Raw genomic sequence first — 23,388 nt, forward strand, 5'->3', positions numbered from 1 at the left:
ATTTCTCTCCACATCTTCTCCTTTTATTGTTCTGGATTTTCCGCTAGAGACTGGAGTGGCTGTTAACTTTAGCAGGTCACCTTACACGCTGCCAGACAGTCAGGGGAAGGGAAAGGAATTTATATTACAGACTATACCCCTAACCTTGGACCTACAGACGAGTTTGGCAGACATGGGGGCAGAAAAATCACAACTGCAGTTTTTGCTATATTATTAACCAGTTGTATGTACTGATGCACTGAAATGACCACAATGTTACCCTTGGTGAAGTACCTATTCAGAAGAATGTGTATAGAGTATCAGTAGCCTGGCAAAGACCTTGCTGAGATGCTGGTGGAGGAGATTATTTGACCATCCAGCCCTCCAATGGTGCCACCACATATCAAATAGGTTTGGTATGGATGGAGCAGCCATTTTCAGCACCCTTGACCTGAACAGCGGTTATTGCGAGTTGAGAATGGAAATACAGAAAAGTCTAATCGGATGGTTAACATCATTTGGACTCCAAACCCTAATGGACATGTGGTGACAATGTTACAGTCCAGCCCCATCCCAGAGCCTCCGGCATCTAGTTGCAGCAACGCTTTGTCAAATGTATGTTATGCCAAACGTCTCTGTGGAAGATTCGCCCAGTTTCACGCAGAATTTTCGCAGAAATCTCTTTATTCTAACTTCTGCTGTCTGTGATGAATCGCAAATGTGGTGGGCAGAATACCACTAGGTAGCACCATTAGTCTTTTTGATACCACTTCATAGTAGGCAAAGATATTTAGGGACAATTTCCTGAACGCACCAATCCAAATGAGTATCTGTTGATAGTATTTGAGTAATGCAGCAAATTCCTACAGAAATCAGAGATACCTTGACAAGGTGGGCTAAAACAGTGTCTGATCAAGGAACCCAATGCACCTCAATACTCCTAAACACAATTTCAGTGGGGAGTCATCCAAAAGTTGGCCAAAGAATACCATCTACAAAATAATCAGACAAAATACATCAACCATACTCTCAAAACTACAGCTGGGTATCAGAGCACTGGATTCTTGCTGGCAGAAATAGAAACAATGAAACTTGCACATCACACAGTTTCTCCTGACTATGACGGATCCTCCAACACTTACACACTACAGGAAAGACTCAAGCGCACTATTACAATAGCAGAGGAATACAAGAGAGATCTCAACCCTATAATCTGGTGTGGGTCATGATCCATACATAATCCAAGCCTGAAATAGGTTTTGGTGCTAAACTAGCACTTACATTTACAGGGTCTTGGAAAGGTACTAAAACCCTTTGGTATGCTAACATCTCAGGTGGCTCACTGTTGATATTCCGAGCCAGGCGGACAACCTCAACGTTCTGAATGTTTTAAATGGCCTAGCCTACCCAGGGTTCATACAGTACATAATTTCGCCAACTATCGTATCTCTTTTACTATTATGATTGGGGACCTTTCTCAGTTCCTACTCTATCCTCTAGGGGTCAGTATGGAACTAGGTGACTATTTGATATCTAAGTTGGATGTATTTATCAATTCTGAAGAAAGAACCGTTTCACAGAGGCAGCAAGCAAACTGTTTGGAAATGTATAGATATGAGTTGTAGAACTTTCCAGCAGGAGATACATGTCTGAGGGGAAGGTTGATCTGGGTGTTGATATGTATATATTTATGTTTTGTAGAAAGACTTTTTAACTTCTCGAGATTTCAGATTGTGCAAGAAAGTTTTGGATTACTCATATGCTGGAGAAAGATCTGCCATCTGCGCAAGACCTGCCTCCTTTGGTTTTTGAATGGTTTGTGTTTTTATAATGTACCTTTGGAATCCGTAAGGCCACAAGCAAACTAATTAGGTTCATCACTCATCATTAGAGTACCATGCTGGCTTTCCGCAACAAGCCCCACCCCTTTTTGATCCACGGTGTGCACCATGTTGCTGTACTTCTCAGCTAAAACAGCATACAATCATTTGATTTAAAAAAACTGGCAACGTGAACGGCCGTCTGTGTGTTTGTGTGAGTGGGATGCGTGTTGTCCGATTACAGCGGCGGTTTCAAACGAGAGGCCACGATCTGCAAAGAGCCCCAGAAGAAATGTGTAGGATGACAAACACACACTGCTGTATCAGAGACGTGCACTGTTTCGCGAGTGTCCACGAGTTAAAAAAAGACATCTATCATTGCCAGTGAGTGCCATTATTCTTCACTGGCTGCTTTATATTTTGAAAAAAATCCCTCATGAGGGAGTTTAAAAAAAAAAAAAAGCGTCAAGGGAGCAGAGAAGAGAAGCCATGATTTGTCATCACTTTCTTCAGTTTTGCTTAAGTGAATACTAATTCGTTCGGTAAAAAAACAAAAAAACCCGGTCCCCGCTGCCTCGAAGCAGCGCTTTGGTGACTTTTTTGTGTCCCTCTAATCCCGCCTCGGCTGTTTTCGAAAATGAATTCAGTCCGTCTTTCAGTGGGCTTCGCACAAAAGCTTCGTTCCGTCCGCACTTTTTTCCCCTCCTTCTTGAATTAACCAGTGAAGTGAATGGAAGGGATTCGCTCGAGTCGTTAAACAAAAAAGGGGTCTTTTTGTTGCCGTTATTAATCATTTTCGCGTATGTTTACGGAAATAGCGCGGGGCTACGGGGCGTACACTGGCGATTCTGCTCCGGTGAGACGATGGAGGTTTTGTGTTTGATTAACAAAGGTAGACTTTTAGGTTTGACCCATATTTCCATATTCCATTTTTAGTCTCCCCTTTTTTCTGTCTTTGTATCTTCAGAGAAGAAGTTTCACTAGATGTTGGCGGTTCATTCAGCCACAAGGGTGTTACTACAGTCAAAAACTGATGTAGGTAAGAAGGTGAGGAGGCCTGGGGTGCAGTCAGCGTTCCCATTCATTCCAATAGGGTTGAGGTCAGAGCTCGATTGCAGGCCACTCAAGATCTTCCACACACTTCGAACCCATGTAAAGCATGTAAATCTTTATGGAGCTGGTATTGTCATGCTGGAGCAGATTTGGCTTTGGTCCATAGACTGTAGATGGCTGGGTATTTTTTTTTACATAAATTATTTACATTTTTACATAATAGTCTCGCTCAAGACAGCTTGTTGGTGCTTGGATTTGAACTTGTGACCTTTCGATTCTTAGAGCTCTAAACTACCACCACCCTCAAGTTGTCGAGCTGCTAGCTCAATATTATGATCTTTTGACCTGAAAAAAGTAGTAGCTTCGGACTTTGGACTGGAAGTTTGTGAGAACCTGCTCCTCCTGGGCACTCGAGCGAAGCTATGAACAATTGACCGTTTAGATCATATGTAATAATAAATGAGATCATTATCAGTCGCTCTGGAAAAGTGCGTGTGCAAAAGTTATAAGCCTAGGGCTGGAAAGTGTGATGAAGATGATTCGTTTCCAGCCATAATCATTTGCACTGGGTGAAATGATCTTACAGCTGTACATCGTGTTTAAAAAAACGCATTGCGAACGGTACTCGAGTCTGGTCTCGGGTGCACTTTTGCTTTGCATTGAAGGGTACTGCTGCACGTGTCCCCAGATTTCGTCCCTCATGTCCGCTGTGCGGTAGATTCCTGTCCGACGTTAATCTCTAACTGTCAGCTAGCGGTTTCCTGAAATCCGTTAAACGCTGTGCCTATGTTAGGAATCGCAGAGGTTCCTTCCATGGGCTTTTAGTATTTACTCCTGAGCTGCAGAGGATACGGCGGTCTTTTCACAGAATCCGCTCCACATACGCTGCCCCCTGAATCCCATCTCGCAGCACTGCAGCTATGAGAGGACGTGAAGGTGTGAGTTTGTGTGCGTTACAGGTCGCAGTCTTGGAGGTGCTCGTCAAATCAAAACGGTCACAAATGTAATACACTCAACGTTGTCTTGAGTAAAACAACGTCGATGATTATATGGAAACTGTGGATCGTGTGGCCACTCGTGAAGAAACTCCTCCTGCAGAAATAAATCCCTTATAAACTCCCCGCACTGTAGAGCGAATATACGCGCCAAAGCTGCGGGTTGCACATCGCTAAACAATCCTACTCCGCTAGTCCGGAGTGCCACGTGTGCTAAAAAAATCTGAATCCTGAATGAATGAATATCACAAACACGTGAAATTATTAAAGGTGATGAGATTCGAATGACCTGCAAATTAAACACTATCCAGTCCAGAGGCGTCTGAGACCTCTACACCTCTCTCTCTCTCTCTCTCTCTCTCTCTCTCTCTTTCTTGATTCTTTCTCTCTTTCCGTGACAGTTTTTGTGTGTGTGCTGAGTGACCTGCATTTTTTTGTTGAAGTCTCTCACACTGCAGTTCTTTTTCTCACTCTGCATGAGTGTGTGTATGTGTATATATATGTGTGTGTGTGTGTGTGTGTGTGTGTGTGTGTGTGTTCTCATTTCTGTGGCCCTCTGGAGCCCCGGTGCTTGCATTCATCCTTAATTACTCTCGAGTGCCTCTTCTCGTGTCCTAATTAAAGGATGATTAAGAGGCCGATTTCGAAGGCAGTCCTCTCACCTGACCTGCGGATCAGACGCCCGGCTGCAGGTCGAAACACACACACACACGTTGCTCTGAAACGCATGGGAGCTGCAGATCGCATTCTTGCGTCCAAATTCAGATTTGACCCAGAAAGGGGGCGGGGCTTGAACCCGAGTGTGGTCCAATCGCTTATTCTGAAATGTGCGAGTGTGGATAATGCCTCGAATTTACAGTTAAATGAATCCACATTACCTCATTGCCTTCACCGCCGAGACACAGACCTAGCATGAGCATCGGCTTTCTTTTACATGCAGTACATTAATAACGCATTTTTACAATCGCCTCAGACTTTTTTCCCCCTCAAAAACCTATTCTTATGTACTGGGATCTGAAAGGTAAAGGCACGGGGCTCGTAAATTCTGGAGAAATGTATTATATCCAACAGAATGCATATAATTTGACCAGGTCATTTGAAAGATGCTAATTCCATGTACATTTGATGTACCTTTGCTTATGAAGTGACAAAATCCTCTAGAATTTGTATCGCTAATGGAAAAGGAATGACGCTAATGTTAGCAGAACATGCTAGGCTAGGAAGACAAAATATTTATTGAACATGAAAATGCCACTACATCATTTGTTTTCACATTTATATACATATACACACAGAACTGTCCAAATAAAGGGAGCTCATGAACTTAGTTGACCTTAAAACAAATAAACAATGATACATTACACCAGTCAAACTTTTACACAGAGGAATCCAACCTCAAAACTATGTCAGGAAGCATAGATTTCTTCCACTCAGCTAATTAACATAAAAAGATTCATTAATAAATCAAACCCAGCTCCCTTCAAACTGCTGATAAAAGCACCGATCTTCTCATCCATCACAGTCCTACAGATCTGTAGCACGTTCTCTTCCAGCCCCGAACGTTCCACAAGCTCGCTCTCTATAGAAGCGAAACTTATCAGATGTGGTGTTCAGAACCCCAACAAAGCAAAAGACAAAACGATCTACCTGATCTCTCAAGCATGTGAGCAGCACATCTTCTTCTTCAGCTCCTACAACTCTTCAAAGGAGCTTTGTTCTTCTGAGGCAGCGCCACGCAACGCTAATCTGATGCTAAGAGCTGATCTCGGGCTTAGAAACTCTTTGAGATAATTGATTTGGATCAAATGTGATTAATCTCCTCGCTTTGGAAAAAAAAAAAAAGGGATCTGTCTCTTAGTCAAACTTTGTGTGTGTGTGTGTGTGTGTGTGTGTGTGTGTGTGTGTGTGTGTGTGTGTGAAATAAAAGTTGACATAAAAGAACACATTAAGGCGAAACTTGAACAAAAAACATAGTTTGCTGTAAGCTAATGTATTATGTTTTCTTTCTGACAAAAGTTTGGGGACACTTTCTGAGATGTTTGTGTCTGACGATTTTGTGGAGATTTGTGTGAGATTTCATTCGGCCACAAGGGTAAAATCAGGTACTGATGGAAGTGAGATGAGGAGGCCTGGGGTGCTGTCAGATCTTCATGGAGCTAGCTTTGGGTACAGGGGTATATACTGTCATGCTGGAACAGGTTTGGGGGTCCTGTTTCAATTGAATGGAAAATTTCATGCTCCTGCATCCAAAGACCTCCTTCAACTTTGTGTTATCGCCCCAAGTTTAAAGAAGAACCACATATAACTGGAAAAGTCCACACGTCCCAATACCTTTGCCTCACGTTTTTTTTCACTTTCTTCCCATTTTTCTGCTCAGTGAAGGTTTTTAGGTGTTCAGGTGAACCAATCCAAGTCCTAAAAATGTTGTCAAATGTTGTTTGCTGAATCTTACTATTAACAATAGAGACATAATACAGTGGTCCCCTGGAACTCAAGTGGGTTACGTTCCAAGGCGAGTAACGTGAATTTTGCAGGCACCACCGCAGCCCATATGGTACCTTAGTAAATTCATCTACACATTATGTCACTTTAATACAATAATGTGTTTTTAAAATGTTTTTTTTTAAATTTGCTGGTGAAAACAGAACTGTTATTCCTAACGTTCCTGAACATTCGGTCCCGCTGCGGATTCCAGCGAATTTTAAGATAACTTGCTGTAGTAATGTATACAAGTTTCTATTCTACAGCATTATCACCTGACAACATACACTACAGTGGTTGCTGAAATGTGAGGGTGTACTCACTTTTGTGAGATACTGTGTATGTTTTTTTTTTTTCCTTATGAGGTTCCCCAGTAAGAGCAATGAAACTGATAAATAATCAGCTTCTGCCTTGTGACTGGGTTTCTGCACTCACCTGATGGGTTTAGGAGTCTCCAGGTGATTGACGGATCGGGGCGACCGTTAGCAAGACAGCTGAGGGTGACGTTACTGCCTTCGTTCACCATGACGTCCTCTGACACTCTGTTAATGTAGGCGGGAACTGAGGAAGGAACAGAGGAAACGTGTGAGAGAGAGATTCCGAGTGGAATATCCAACATTGAAATATCGAACCCTTCAAGAAATTCCCTTGACTGGGATCGATGGAGTGGATTTTGGAACAAACATGATTCAAATCTGCATTGCCAGTATAAGAGCAAGGATTAGCCGGGATAGTCACTGAAATCTCTGGAAATGTGTCAGGAGTTAAAGGCCTGACACATGCCCAAATTCCCGATATGAGCTAGTGTAGAAATGATCAGAGCTAGCATAGTCGTGCTATGAGCTAGTGTAGTCGTGTTCACAGCTAGCATATTCATTCTATGAGCTAGTGTAGACATGCTCAGAGCTAGCATAGTCATGCTAGCTCTGAGCATGACTATGCTAGCTCTGAGCATGACTATGCTCAGAGCTAGCATAGTCATGCTATGAGCCAGTGTAGTCATTTTCAGAGCTAGCATAGTCTTGTTATGAGCTAGTGTATTATGTTCAGAGCTAGCACAGTCGTGCTATGAGCTAGTGTAGTCGTGTTTAGATCTAGCGTGGTTGTGTTATGATTTAGTGTAGTTGTGTTCAGGACTAGCGTCTTCCGTATCCCACTCGTGCTGCTATCAGCTTTTTCTTTCTTTCTTTCTTTCTTTCTTTCTTTCTTTCTTTCTTTCTTTCTTTCTTTCTTTCTTTCTTTCTTTCTTTCTTTCTTTCTTTCTTTCTTTCCCTCTTTTCAGCAGGTATTTATTTATCAGCTGAAGGTGAGATTTAACAAATCAAAAGTGTGACGGAGGAAGGCGTGAGCTGCATTTCTGATAGGAGAAAGGGGAGAGTTTCTATCGCGGTCAGCAGTTTAGGTGCGATCAATCACGCGGCGTGGGCGTTTAATACATCACAGCGTGCCAGCGCTCCGGGCCGTGATGGAGAGAGTCAGGGAGAAGCGAGAGGTGTGATGTGGCATAAAAACCACATGGATCTTTCCTGGAAGGGAGCGTGGAGAACAAGTTAGATGCAAGTGGAGCGTGTGTGTGTGTGTGTGTGTGTGTGTCCTGTACTGCATTTATCTAGCATATATTACTCATTGTGATTATGTTCCTGTTGCATCCCTTCTTTCTCAATACTCTCTCTTTCTCTCTCGGTCTGTCTGTCTGTCTGTCTGTCTGTCTATCTGTCTGTCTGTCTGTCTGTCTGTGGAAATCATGAACTGAGATATTCAAGAAAAACATCTTGATGCTTACTGTATGTTAATAACACGATGACATGATGCATTTTTCTTCTTCTTTAAATATTATATTTGTAGAAAGAATGATTGCATCCCCTTGCTGGACAATAAACCAGTTAATCTCGAGCAGATGCTCACATATAATACAAAAGTGTGTGTGTGTGTGTCCTGTACTGCATTTATCTAGCATATATTACTCAGTGTGATTATGTTCCTGTGGCATCTTTGCCTATTAGTGTTATTGCTGCAGGTTGGTACTTTTTTTCACTGTCTCCGTGTTTCTGTCTGTCTCACTTTTTTCACATTTTTCTATCTGTTTCTCTCTCTATCAGTGTCTCTCTCCCTCTTTTCACTTTTTTATGTTTCTTTGTATCTTTACCTGGTTTTTCATCTGTCTGTCTGTCTGTCTGTCTGTCTGTCTGTCTGTCTGTCTGTCTGTCTGTCTGTCTGTCTGTCTGTCTGTCTGTCTCTTTTCACTTTTTTTTTATGTTTCTTTGTATCTTTACCTGGCTTTTCATCTGTCTGTCTGTCTGTCTGTCTGTCTGTCTGTCTGTCTGTCTGTCTGTCTGTCTGTCTGTCTGTCTGTCTGTCCGTCAGTCTGTCTGTCTCCCTCTCTCTCTTTTTTCACTTTTTTATGTTTCTTTGTATCTTTACCTGGCTCTTCGTCTGTCTGTCTGTCTGTCTGTCTGTCTGTCTGTCTGTCTGTCTGTCTGTCTGTCTGTCTGTCTGTCTCTTTTCACTTTTTTTTTAATGTTTCTTTGTATCTTTACCTGGCTTTTCATCTGTCTGTCTGTCTGTCTGTCTGTCTGTCTGTCTGTCTGTCTGTCTGTCTGTCTGTCTGTCTGTCTGTCTGTCTGTCTGTCTGTTTTCACTTTTTTTGTTTCTTTGTCTCTCTCCTCCTCTCTTCTCTTTTTTATGTTTCTTTATCTCTTTGCCTGTCTCTTCCTCTGTCTGTCTGTATTTCTTTTTTCATCTTTTTGTTTTTTTGTCTGTCTGTCTTCCTCTCTGTCTATCTGTCTGTCTCTCCTTTTCATTTTTTATGCTTTTTTTCTCTTTGTCTGTCTGTCTGTCTGTCTGTCTGTCTGTCTGTCTGTCTGTCTGTCTGTCTGTCTCTCTCTCTCTCTCTCTCTCTCTCTCTCTCTCTCTCTCTCTCTCTCTCTTTTATCTTTCTTTGTCTCTGTGCCTGTCTCTTCATCTGTCTGTCTGCCTCTCTGCATTTCTCTTTTCAAGTTTTTGTTTCTTTGTCTCTTTCCCTGAAAACAGCAAGAGCGAGATTTGGGATAAACACAAACATGATGTAGAAAAATTGCAGACAGAAAAGCAGCATGAAGACGAGTGTTTTCGGATGCATGATTGTTCCGCTTTCAGAAAGTTTTCAGAAGGTTTCAGAAAAAAAAACAAGATAGATAAAAGTTCTAAATAAAGAGAAAGTGAGAGAAAGATGTAGAGAAAGATGCCTTTATCCAGCTTTTTTTTCCGCTGATGTAAGCGACGTTTTATTTCATCTGACGGACAAAAAAAAACAACATTTCTGCGTCAAAGTCTCAGAATGGGTTGCTTATATTGGATGTCAGAGCTGATGATGTATCAGGTCTGATCTCACTATCAGGGAAAGAGAAAGTGGATTAGATCCTTTTATGGCATCTCCGAAAAAAAAACAGCTCTGTCAGCTAAAAAAAAAATTTGATAAAGTTATACTGGCAAATGTTTGTGGACACCTTAGAATGTGCATCTTTTTGAATATCTTATTCCACATTTAATCTCCATTTGCTGTTATAATGAGCTCCACTCTTCTGGGAAGATGTTCCACTAGATTTTGTGGAGATTCATTCAGCTATAAGTGTGTTAGTAAAGTCAGGTAGTGATGTAGGTGAGAAGGTGAGGAGGTTCCTGGGGTGCAGTCAGCATGAAAAATTAGTTTCAGTAAGGTTGAAGTTCTACAGCAGGAGATCTTCCAGATCTTCCAACCTATAGAAGGCGGATCATCATGGAGCTGGCTTTGTACACACGGGCATTTTTTATGAGAAGTTATTAAAAGAGCTCGGGGCATCTATAGTTGATTGCTGGAACTATCGGCTATCGGAAAAAAAAGCCATACCAGATAGTTTTTCCGGCTTCCGGTCCGCTTTCATTATGGGAGCGACCTCTAGAGGCGAATCACTTATGTTACATGCTGTTTGAATTTTACACGTGGGACTGCAAGCTTGAATTTATTATTTCTAATTAATTAATTACATAATTATATTTATTAATGAATATATTCATATTTACTTCAATTTTTATGATTCAGTGCTGTTTTTCTTTTTTGTAATAAAGTTCAGTAATATTTTACATGGAGTTTTTTCTTTGTTTTAATCCAGCATGTATTTTTAAAAACTATCGTTTGATTAATCGGTTATCGCGAGTACAATCCAAATTCGCTACCGGTATCGGTAATTAGCATAGCCTAATTATGGGATAGATTCGCCCACCAACCAAATGCATAAGTAAGTAAATGTTTGATTTCAATAACAATGAACAGGCTCTTAAAAATAAATGCTTATTTGTCTGTAAGGTGGAGATCAAAATAATAAACAAATCCAGCATTAGGAGGCAAAATAAATACATTTCAAATCATTAAATCTCCAAGATTTTATGAGTGTTGTTTACACTGGCCCATGGGATTTTCTGTTACAGACCGACCCCCATTAAAGAATGTGTCGCTCACAGAAAAAGGTTTGGGGACCCCCGGGATTAACGAGGCGAGACACTTTGTCACCTTATAACCTCAAAACAGAAAGTTTGTCATTATTTGCTAAAACAGAACTTTTTCCGGGGGAAAATTTCCCAGCATGGAACGCAACAATAATTGGATAAATATCACAAACGCCAAATTCTCTAATAGCCCCGAGTCCGAATGTCACCTTCGCTGTACGGTGTAATTAAATGCAGCACACGGATTTAAGGTAATTAGTATTGTCAGCTCATCTCATGCATGCTTGATCAGGTTTTGCGTCCCTCCACGCCTGGTGCCATCGCTCCGGCGTCGACCTATGACCCCGAGAAAGTCCCTTCAGCCTAAATGTTTAAAGAGCTGCTGCTAATTAGCGCTAACATGAAGCTAATGGGTGCAGCGAGGTCACAGCCCCCGGGTGGCTCCGGTGGACGGAGAGAAGAAGCGTAGCGAAAAAAAGGGAGACAAGAGAAGAAAGATATAATGGAGAACAAAGAGAGAATGATATATAAATATATACGATTGCGGGAAAGAATAGAAGGGAAAAAAAGAGAAAGGAAGAATGAAAAGAGATAAATTCCCCCAGAGAGATTGAGAAAAGGGGAGAGAGAGAGAGAGAGAGAGAGAGAGAGAGAGAGAGAGAGAGAGAGAGAGAGAGAGAGAGAGAGAAATATATATGGAGTATAAAGCAAGGAAGAGGGAAAATAAATACAGAGGGGAGCTCGAGAATTAAGGGAGATAATGAAAAAAAGAATGAGAGAGATAATAAAAAGAAGAAAGAAGGTGTAAAGAAGAGGGAGAATGTATAAAGAAAGTGATTAAAGTGTAAAGAGAAACCAGAGTGAGTCCAGAGAGAGAGAGAGAGAGAGAGAGAGAGAGAGAGAGAGAGAGAGAGAGAGAGAGAGAGAGAGAGAGAGAGAGAGAGATGACACACATGAAGAGATGAAGAAAGGAAGAGCGCAGGATAGAATGAGACTCTGATGGTGAGAGAGAAAAACATGGAAGTAAAGAGAGAGTGAAGGAATGAAAAGAGGGCAGGAGGGCAGTTTCCTCACCCTGACCCACAGACAGACAGACAAGTGGAGTGACAGCGGAGGTGTGATGCGGAGCGATGTCATCACAGCAGGGTCACATGGGGTCACACAAGTCTGTGTGCACTCACACACACACACACACACACACACACACTCAGACATGTGACACACATTGACCGGTGATGTGACACACACACACACACACACACACACACACACACACACACACACACACACACACACATGGCAGGAATAAGGTCCGAGATTAGACGTTCCAAATGTAAATGTTACTATAGATTCTGACTCCGCCCCTAATCCCGCCCCCTTCCCGTCCACTATTAATAATTTGTATCAAACGCAAGGGCAGGTAACGTAACTGCAAAACGACTAGTTTGTTCTTTTGATTCGTGAAAAAAAAAAATGCCAGGGACATGTGAAGGAACGTTGCCATAGTAACTGCTGTATTCCTTTGAGAAGAGGTGAGAGTGAGGAGGAATCAAACCAAACAATGCAATCAAGCCAAACAACACAGTGCATTGTGGGGATTTTTGTGGCTGGTAAGTTGCATCATGTGAATTCTTATCTGTCCTGGTACAATCCGTGAACTACAGAGTGAATCGGACAAAAGATCCATTAGTTTTAAAGCTTTATCATCTGATTTGAAGCTACCTTCTACCTGCTCTGAGATTCAGGGTTTGAGTCTGATCTTGGGTTATTGTTGTCTGGTGTTCATGTTCTCTTTATGCTGCTGTGGGTTTTCTCTGGGTTCTCCAGTTTCCTCTCACCAAGCAAAACATGGCAAATCACCCAGTTTCCGCCTCACATCCAGCTCCGAGTTTCCTCCTCATGTACAGCTTGGAGCTCCCACCTCATGTCCCGCCCTGAGTTTCTACCTCATGTCCCGCCCAGAGTTTCCGCCTCGTGTCCAACCCTGAGTTTCCGCCTCATGTCCCGCCCAGAGTTTCCGCCTCCTGTCCAGCCCTGAGTTTCCGCCTCGTGTCCAGCCCTGAGTTTCCGCCTCGTGTCCAGCCCTGAGTTTCGGCCTCGTGTCCAACCCTAAATTTCCGCCTCGTGTCCAGCCCTGAGTTTCCGCCTCGTTTCCAGCCCTGAGTTTCCGCCTCGTGTCCAGCCCTGACTTTCCGCCTCATGTCCAGCCCTGAGTTTCTGCCTCATGTTCAGCCCAGCATTCCCAAACCCATGATAAACCAGGAAACTTTGAGTTGAATGATTTTTACCTATTTATTATTTTATGGCATTTGGTAGACACTCTTTTCCAGATTTACTTATGTTTATATTTTTTATGCAACTAAGCACTTGAGCATCAAGAGCTCAGCTTAAAGGGCCAACCAATGCCTAACCCAATGAGCTACCAATAAGCTTGAGGTGGCTTTGAGGAAGTACTTATCTAAAGGTCAGGAATCCCAAAAACAGCAAGCTCCAACTGTTGGGCCTTTAAAATACTCACCCTTGAGCAAAAGGATGTTTCATAATGATTACTACCTGTACACAGGTCTGAACACTGTACAGAGAAGGTTCTTGCAAGATCGATGGATTTGTATTTTATTTTTTGCCCTCTCTATGATTGCCAGAAGAAGACATTCCATAGAGACTAAATCAAAACAAAAGCACATTAATCAGACTCTTGGTACTAGCTATTTAAAAAAGAACAAGCTTCATTTAATTTCTGTATAACAGAAGATCTCAGCTGAAAAACTGAGAAAAATAGATTGAACAACAATAGGGAATGTCTTTATCCGGAAAAAAGAAATTACCATCAAATCCAAAATCAGGGCTTATTAAACTGAAACTTGGGCGAATCGCAAACATAAATAAATGATTCCAATTGGATGTTCATAAACTATTTCGCGAGTGCAGTACGTTATGCTTCTGTTGAAAATCTTCAATTCAATAAGTCAACATTAGACTGGATTCCTGCAAATAACTTCATGCCTTTGAAACGTTTTTGTAAATAGTGTGGGGCTTTACACTTTAACGAATATAAATCAGCAACAAAACTCAGGATGGCGTAAGGAAGAACTCAGTTTAGGATTCATTTCATTTTCATGGAAATGGGAATGAACTTTCCATCATTTCAGCAACACCTCACGTCCAGCCTAATCTTCCCACATCATGTCCAAACTAATGTTCTAGCCCAGTGTTTTTCCACACTGCACATCCAAGACAGTTTTCCTAACTCATGTCCACCCCAAAAATTACCCTTATGTCCAGCCCAATATTCCAACTTCATGTCTAACTAAATTTTCCTGCCTCATATCCAACCCAATATTCCCACCTGACCCTAGTCCAGATTTCATGCCTCACATCCTGCGCAGTGTTCAAGCCTCATATCCAGTCCAAAATTACAACCTTACCACATCCAACCAATTCCAGTGTTTCTGCCTCGTTTCCAACCCAGATTTTCCATTTTACGTCTAGTCCAAATTTTCCCATGTCCAACCCAGTGTTCCTCCCTTCCTTATATCCAGTCTAAAATTCCCACCTTACATCCAGCCCTCACATTCCAACCTCACCACATGTCCCCCAGTCCAGATTTGATGCCTCTTGTTCAGAATAATATTCGAATTGCACGTCTAGCCCAGTTTTCCCACCTCAAATTTACTCCAAAATTCCCATCTCTTATCAATCCCAATATTCCGACCTCATGTCAGCCTAATATTCTTGCCTCACATACAACACAATATTCCCAGTCAACCCGCAGCCCAGATTTTACTTACATCCAGCCCAATTTTTTCACTTTGATTCCAGTTCCCACCTTAAGTCCATCCCAATATTTCATCCTCACATACAGCTTGGTATTCCTGCCTCACACAGTGTCCTCCTTCCAGTGTTCACGTCTCACTCAAAGGGCTGGAAAAGTCAAGTATCCGAATACTTCCATTAATATAGTGTATAATTTGGACTCTCCATATAAAGTGATGACTCATTTGTTTATTATTATTCCGTCCAAACACTTCACATATTTTATACGGAATTGTGAACAACCATCAGCCAAAACTCTCACGCAGCCACCAATCCTGGCATAGTGTTTCCTCTTTGCCCATATGCTTACTCGAATGCTTCTTTGCAGATATTTCAGCCTCTCGTTCAACGCGTTCAGAAAAACAAAACCGGTTGTGGCCTGTAAATTTGATGAACAGAAATTGAGACGATGTGCCATCAACCATCAACCGTAATGTAAATCTATGACTCTCTTTCCACCGTAATGCCTCAAATTCTCCACACACACACACACACACAAACACACACACACACACACACACACACACACACACACACACACACACACACACACACACATATGACATATGGGTCTCTTCAAGAAGTGGCATTAATTCATTTGTGGAAATCCATCCCGAAAAACACAACAGGCCACTCCACAGAGGGGGGATTTGATTTGCGCCGGCACCCGGAGAAGCAGGAGAGATTTGATTTGCATTCAGGGGGTTTGGGGTGATGGAAGAGCTAATAACACAGACAGGAGTAATAAGGAGATGGAGATGGAAACCTGAGTGGACGCCACACAACGTGTTGTTGTTGTGCTGGTTTCTGTTCCCGATTTCTCTCGCAGGTAGTTTAGAAGAAAACAAGCTCCATGAAGACACATTGGTTGGAATGGAAGATCTCCTGCTATAATCCCTCTTGGAATTAATGTAAACTACACCACAGGCCTCCTCACATCCTCACATCCTCACATCCTCACATCCATCTATCTATCTATCTATCTATCTATCTATCTATCTATCTATCTATCTATCTATCTATCTATCTATCTATCTATCTATCTATCTATCTATCTATCTATCTATCTATCTATCTATCTATCTAATATGTCATGTCATGTCAGTCTTTCTGTCATCTCTTGCTTTCTCTTTCTCGATCTCTCTATGAACCAAATTTTCAGTCATTTATCTCTCCCTCTCACACACATCTCTCTCTCTCTTTCTCTCTCTCGGGGTTCATTAAAGTTTGCAGGTTTTTGCTGGCACGCCTGCTTTATTGCTGAAGTATTGCCAAAGCAATTAAGAGTCGACGACGTACGTAAAAGTGATTGAATAACACTAGTAATAAAGCTAAAACATGTTCAACTGCAAGATCTTCAACTCGCTGACCTGACTTCCCTCGTTCTTTATAAAGAGAGAGAGAGAGAAAACACACACACACACACACACACACACACACACACACACACACACACACACACACACACACACACACACACACACAGAGAGATCGCAAAAAGTGACAAGAGTGAGCACATCACATAATACAGTAAATAATACAATGTAGTTAATGTCCAGATTTATCATGAATATACATCTTACATTTTAACATTACTTTTACCTCTCTCTCTCTCTCTCTCTCTCTCTCTCTCTCTCTCTCTGTAATCTGTTCTTTCATTGTGTACAGGATTAGTAGTATTAATGAATATTAAAATAAACCCATTGGAACAGGAATGAACAGTAGTGCCATATACAGTGGCGCTGTTCCAGAAAATGGTGCTGAAACGGTGCTGTATGGAGGATTAGTGAGTACGCTGCAGAAACGCCGAGCGCCTGAGACACAACACTGCTTCGTTTTCACTCCCGACCAATATCAACATGGAAGTTCTCACTCGTTCTCTCTTTCTTTTCATCATGTCCCTAGTTCTCTCTTTATTTCTGTTCTCTATCTCAGTTTTCAATTAGATAATTAAAAATCTCTCTCTCTCTCTCTCTCTCTCTCTCTCTCTCTCTCTCTCTCTCTCTCTCTCTCTCTCTCTCTCTCTCTCTCTCACACTGTTATGTCTTTCTTTTCCTCAATCTCTCTCTTCCGTGTCTCTCTTTCTAAAGCAATATGGAATGTCTCTCATTCACTCTCTATTTCTGTTCTATCACCCTCTCGCTTTCTTTGTCATGTCTTCCTCAGTATTCAATTCAGTTTCAATTTAAGAAATTGGAATTCTCTCTCTCTCACCCCCCATATCATGTCTCTCTCTGTCATATGTCTCTCTTGCACTCTCTTTCTTTCTGTCATATCCCTCTAAATTTTCAGTTCAATTTAAAAAATCTCTCTTGCTCGCTCGCTCGCTCACTCTCTCTCTCTCTCTCTCTCTCTCTCTTTCTCTGTGTGTGTGTGTGTGTGTGTGTGTGTGTGTTTGCAATACATTATGCATTAGCCGCACTCCTCAGCCCTCTCGTGTGCAGTAAAGATTGAAACAAACAGTTGACCTGGAGCCGTGACGGCTCTGAGCTCTTTACCCATCTGCCCCCAAGGCCCCTTTTTCACACGAAGCCTAATTGTTTCTCTGTTTGGATGTGCTCCTCTCAGCTTCACAACACACACACACACACACACACACACACACACACACACACACACACACACACACACACACACACACATGTTGTTGGCTTTTCCCAGAGCACACAAACACACCATGTCGCTGTTCAATGTCAGGTTGTGTTGTCACAATGCCGTGCTGTGGAACAGATGTTCCAGCAGGAAAGGGCTGATGCAGGGCATAGCGTGGCACACTGGCACAGCACACACGCTCAACTATTAATATGCCATGCTGCAAGCTCTTTCGGGCTGTGTGTGTGTGTGTGTGTGTGTGTGTGTGTGTGTTTTGCACTCAAGCAATTTTGGAAGTCGGGTTTCTTTATGTGGACACGTTTGGTGTGATGTGATTTGCACTGCAAATTTATATATATATATTAGGAATGTGCATCTTTATAACTAAGACTGATGCTATTCGTATCTCAATTCATCTTTTAGTAATCTTACCATCCCAAATAGAGACATAATGATATAAAGTATGGATCCATGTGACTGTTTAGCTAGCACAGTTAGCTGGTGTTGCTAATCACACCTCAAAACCTCACAAAGCTCACAAAGATTGCATGGAAAGAACAAAGATCACGTCGCATGGAAATCAAACAGGCAATTATCAAGCCGATTAGTGCACTGTTTTTGTTTAATGCCGTCTCTGACATAGACGAATCTTAAAAAGGGCACGTGTGCTCAGGAATTAGCAGTCTAATCTCTCTCTCTCTCTCTCTCTCTCTCTCTCTCTCTCTCTCTCTCTCTCTCTCTCTCTCTCTTTCTCTCTTTCTCTCTCTTCCTCTTTTTTACACAACCCACCCACCCCTCCCTGTGTCTCCACCTCTCACACTCCCATTTTTTTTCCCCATCTGATGAGCACTCAGACATTGATTATGGCTATCCTCTATCTGAGTGCTGGTTTTCATTAGACTCGTCTCCATGCCCTTGATTGGATGGATCTGATCAAATAGGGGGCAAAAAAGAAGGGGCTCTATATCAGCCTCATGGGACATGGAGTATAAATTCAAGGACGCAGGAGAAGATCATGTTCTTCATGAAACAGAGAGAACCAAGAACTAACTTCAGTTTTAGTTTAATGCCTGTTGCTGTTAAATTAAGCTCCACTGTTCTGGAAAGATGTTCCACTAGATTTTGTAGAGATTCATTTAGCCACAAGGGTTTTAGTAAAGTCAGATACTGATAGAGGTGAGGAAGTGAGGAGGCCTGGGGTGAATTCATCATGTTCAATAGGAGTGACTTCAGAGCTCAACAGCAGGAGATCTTGCACTCCAACCCACGTATCTTCATGGAGATGGCTTTGTGCACAGGAGCATTGTGATACTTCAACAGGTTTTATTCTCCTTGTTTAAGTGACCAAAGACGTCCAAACAGTTTGGGGAAGAAGCACATATGGCGGTAAATGTATCCTGATACGTTTGTTTTGAACTCCAGCTAATATTTCACAAAACTTTATTTTATTTTGGTGTCTTTGGGTCTATTTTAAGTTTCTGAACCAGGGTGCACCAGTTTGATGGCTCTTTGTCTGAACTGATAACCCCATAATTAATGCTTGGATCTCTGCTGTTGCTAGAAAAAGGCTTTTGATTTACATCCAAACAGAGAAATCCAATGTTAATGGGTTAGAAAGGGTTATTAGATTTTATTAGTTCTGCACAAGTATTGCTCGATATATCCTGTGTCTAAATCTTATTTGTAGTAACTATTGTGCTGGCCTGGGCTTTGCTTGTAAAAGAGATGTTTGGGTCAATGTGGAGGCTTGCTAGTGTCAATTTGTGATTTGAACTCTGGTCAAATGCCCAGAACCTGAACTGCTGAGCCAGCACTTTCCCATTCCGAGTCACTTCCCATTGCGGTGTACATTTGTAACCGTATCAAATAACGCTTGCCGTATGACATTGTGGTCCAGTAGTGACCTCGAGGTCCAATTGTGTAGCAGAGAAATCAGTTTGGGTGATCCTGATGATGAATCAACCTGGATGACTTGATTAGGACCGTTTGACAGTTCGGAAACGCTGCTCCCCCTCCTTTCTTTCCTTTCTAGTGAATGGTAATACTTTGAGTTACCTAGCTGATTTATCTGGTAGGAAATCCAGACTGCTTCTGAAACCTGAATGATCTTGTCTGATCTCTAGACCTGCTTGATCCATTCTGATGGTTTATTTCTTGTTTGGGAAAAACCCAAAGATTTTATGAGGAAGAATTTAGAGGTTGACTGATTCATCAGTTTTACCCACTGATAATTGATTGCTGGAACTATTGGCTATTGGCAAATATCCCTACCGATAGTTTTTCCGGGTTGCGTTATAGAGTACGAGAGTGGCCTCTAGAGGCAAATCACTGATGTCACATGCTGTTTAATGGATGCATTTTTGAATTATTTTTTTTTATTAATTTCAGATGTAACTTTTTTTCTTAATTTGAGTGTCTTAATTCAGTACTATTTTTTTTTTGTAGTAACGTTTAGTATAATTTTACAGTTTAAAAAATATTGGCTATTAAAATTTTATTAGATTAGATTTAACTAGTCACTGCACATGTTACGGTACAAGGCAGGTTAGCATCTTGCTGGAAGTGCATTGGTAGCAGGGAAAAATATTTACATATGAACAGGTTGGTTAGTCTATGATATATGATAGATATGAATAAACAATGATTAATTAGTGAATAAAATGAATATAAAAAAACAGTAAACAGGAAGGGGATTATCTACAATGAGTACAATGGTCATGGATAAAATCCACTATCGGTCGACTTAGGAACCCATCCTCATCTGGGTGACACAGAGAGTCCATTCATTAGAGTTCAGTCATTGTTGAGGTTATAAACTGTTCACTGATTGAAAGCTGTTCACATGGATCCACAGGGAGAGCCTGAAGATGACTGTGGTTGTTCCACTTAGAAGCCATGAAGATGGATTTGGACTGTAATAAAATATTGAGCAAATTTGCCTCAATGGCTTGGGGGCTTCAACTGCTATGAACAGTTTAGATCACCTCAACAATGACGGAACTGTAATGCATGGACATGAGGATGAATTCCCATGTGAATCTGGTTTCTCTTAAGGTTTTTTCCTCATGAACTCTAATGATAAGATGATGGACGTCTCTTTCCCTTGTTAGGGATAAATTTATGAATTTCAATGATTATTTGTAATCTATTTATTTCCCTAAAGCTGCTTTGGGACAATAGCGGTTGTACAAGGTGCCATAAAAATACAATTGAATCGGATAGTTTTCTCGATTCGGCCACCTTGACTGACTTAACTCCGACTAGTTACTTAATATATTCTCATTTGTAAGCAAGGCGGAGGAGGCAGAGAACTTTAAATACGTCGCAATCCATTTCCACACATAACGTAACAACTCTCACCTCTTCCTATTCAACAATCATGTCTAAGCAGAGCGAGGCTGTTTACAACAGTAGAGGTGTCGGAAGGATCACATTACACTGATGATCTGCTTCACTCCGCCGCGGTCATAATCAACCCGAATAATGTGTCCGTGTTCAGCAAGGTCGTTTTGGGGAGGAAGAAGCTCGCATAAATATTTATCCATGACGAGGACTAAACATCAAAAGGGACTAATGCTCGGTTCGCTGTGCAGCCATCAGGGACATTATCTCTTCGCTTTAGTGAGCAAGAGGGCATGATGGGTAATGAATACTGCATGCACATCCCCAAACCAGGCGTGGATGTTTGCCACTGAGGCCTGGCTGCACAGAGCTCAGCTCTGGTAATGTTTGTACACACTGAGGTCCATATCGACATGCCAGTGTATCCATGGATCATTGCATTCAAGCCTCCACACAAGGCTGAACACAGTCTGTGACTTAATCCAACTGTTACTGCAGCTTGATGATGATGGTAGATTAAGCTTGTCTTCTGAGTTTTTTTAAATGTATTAACAAACTATCAATTTAAGTGTAAAATATATTGTGGTTATGCAAAACCGTCTATATTGATTTTCAATTAAATAATAAGCTAACCACGCAAACAATGGCAGCAGCAACATGCTAGACAAAGTCGAGCCAAGGCTGAGAAAACTGAACAGGAAAAACTACTCATAACTGAAGCTACTCATTGTATCTTAGTGAAAACCACCACAAAGCAGCAATGGGCACAAAATACAGAACCAATCAGCAAAAACAAATAAAATATGTGCCCAAAGAGCTTAACAACATAATAATAAAACCAAAACATGTGATTCTGCCCTCTAGTAGTTTGGGAACTGTCCACAAATCCACCTTTTTGGTAATTCTGTTCATTCCCGATTGTCTGCATATTTTTGGAACTTCAGAACTTCCAGAATAATATGCATCCTCTCTAACTTGTTAGAACACTGCTTTATCTAGAGATAGGCAAGGCATTATATCATCGCTCTGGACGACTCGAAATATTGTGAAGGCCACTTTATTGCATTCAGGACGCAGCTGTATAAGTAGGCAGCATTCTGGGGCAGCATTTGCATGCCCTAGATAAGGCCAGTCCTCTTCATTTCCATTTCAATTCGGGCTTCTGGCAGAAGCTGTTATCTAGAACAGCTTACAAAAATGTCAAAACAGCTAAAGGTGCAGTAAGAACAAAGTATTTAGCACTCATTTATGACCCGAACAAGTGCTTTAGACATGCTTCTGAGTCATCGATTCTGGAGCAAACCTACAAACAAAACAAACCCAGCATGAAGTTCAGGTAAACCAAAAGCAAATCAAATCAGTTCAATAACAAATTAGCTTTGGACATTATACAACCCTGTCAGCAGAGTTTGTTTTCTTTAGAAATCTAGTTAAATCCTTCATTGCTACGTCTTGGCAACTTTCATAATAACCATGCCATTTCGAGGCTTTGTATACGGTGAATGCAATGTCGGTAAAAGTCTGTATATTCCTAGTCGATGTTACTTGAAAACTCGATGTCCATGTGATACACGTTCCTGTGTTTTAAACCTTCCCTTGACTTGAATACTCTTTTTTTTTTGGATTTGGCTTTAGTTTGGTTATCAGTGCCTTTCCGGGGTTTGTGCCGGCATCGAGATACGGATCGGGTTTCTGAATTTAATGAACAGACCTCCTGCATGTGAATACTCAAACATCTAACCCAAGTCCTGCTCATTAAAATTCAATACGTTTTGTCTGAGGTAGTTAGAGACATGGGGCTTCTCAGGCTGAAGGTAGTACAGTAGCTCATTTCGCCACAAACCAGGACACTATAGCAGCAAGATTTTGCCTAACAAGCAAACATTAAAGAGGTACATGTCATGTGAAGCCAAGCAAAACATGAGCACAGCCACTGTACGAGTTCCTTTAGCCAAATTGAAGGCAGGATCCCATCCATCGCTCCCAGTTATCTTATGTGAATCGTGTATATCTATTTATTACACATGAGCTTCATAAATAGTTCATGACTGTCATTCTGACTGCTCTAATTGAGGAATATGTTCCATCTCATATATACAGTTTCCTTACTGTTTTGTCTTTAGGTGTAGAGGCTTGGAAAAACGCACGTCCTTGGCAAATTCCGGTACAACTCATCTACTTTCTCTTCATTCATAATCTCCTCATTTAAAACATTAATGCTAGTGTTTTTAATTTTGTTAAATGAGTTCTTACTTTAATTCAGCATCATTTACATGTCCTGAGTTAAAATTCACATTTCCTGAGGTAAAAGTCACATCTACTGAGATTATTCACATCTTTTGAGGTAGAAGTTACATTTTCTTATGTAAAAGTCACATCTTCTAAGGTAAAAATCATATCCCCTGAGGTAAAAAAAAACATCTTCTGAGGTAAAAGTCACTCGTGGCATTTCAGTGCCACCCTAAGGGTCCTCTCTTCATGCCACTGAACTCTGTTCATGCTAAAATCATTGGAGAAAAAGATTTCTAAATCTGATTGCTTTTAAAAAACATATTTTCCTTTACTTTTTTCAAATTTTCCAGAATCTAGCTATCTTACATGTTTTGTGTTTGTGGAAGGACAGATGGCCATATCCGTCGTAGCATTTATATGGTTTACTTAAAGCACTCTGACAAGCAACATATGGAACTTATTTTCTAGTTAGCCAGTTATGTAAATCAGAAAAACAGATTCAATGGATGACATGTGGTTAGGTATATTGCAGGTGTAGAAAGGCTTGGGCTACACTGTTTTGTTGAAAATCACACAAGGTTTGTTTGGTGAACCGTGATTGGTTGGACTCGTTGGTCTCT

At 41.3% G+C, this 23,388-nt stretch overlaps 2 protein-coding genes across 3 annotated transcripts in view; one reads left to right on the forward strand and one right to left on the reverse strand.

Annotated features, from left to right (window-relative positions):
• Positions 1 to 23,388, forward strand: part of LOC310730257 (T-cell surface glycoprotein CD3 gamma chain) — a 383,983-nt gene that overhangs the window by 124,479 nt on the left and 236,116 nt on the right. The gene's annotated exons all lie outside the window — the stretch shown is intronic.
• lsamp (limbic system associated membrane protein) overlaps positions 1 to 23,388 on the reverse strand; it is a 530,554-nt gene that overhangs the window by 16,468 nt on the left and 490,698 nt on the right. For both annotated transcript variants that reach the window (XM_083549134.1, XM_083549133.1), the window contains one exon: positions 6,764 to 6,889. In XM_083549134.1, the coding sequence (XP_083405260.1) occupies positions 6,764 to 6,889 (126 nt within the window). The remainder of the gene's footprint in view (positions 1 to 6,763; positions 6,890 to 23,388) is intronic.

This window comes from Silurus aristotelis (assembly GCF_946808225.1).
Source record: "Silurus aristotelis genome assembly, chromosome: 8".
NCBI lineage: Eukaryota > Metazoa > Chordata > Actinopteri > Siluriformes > Siluridae > Silurus > Silurus aristotelis.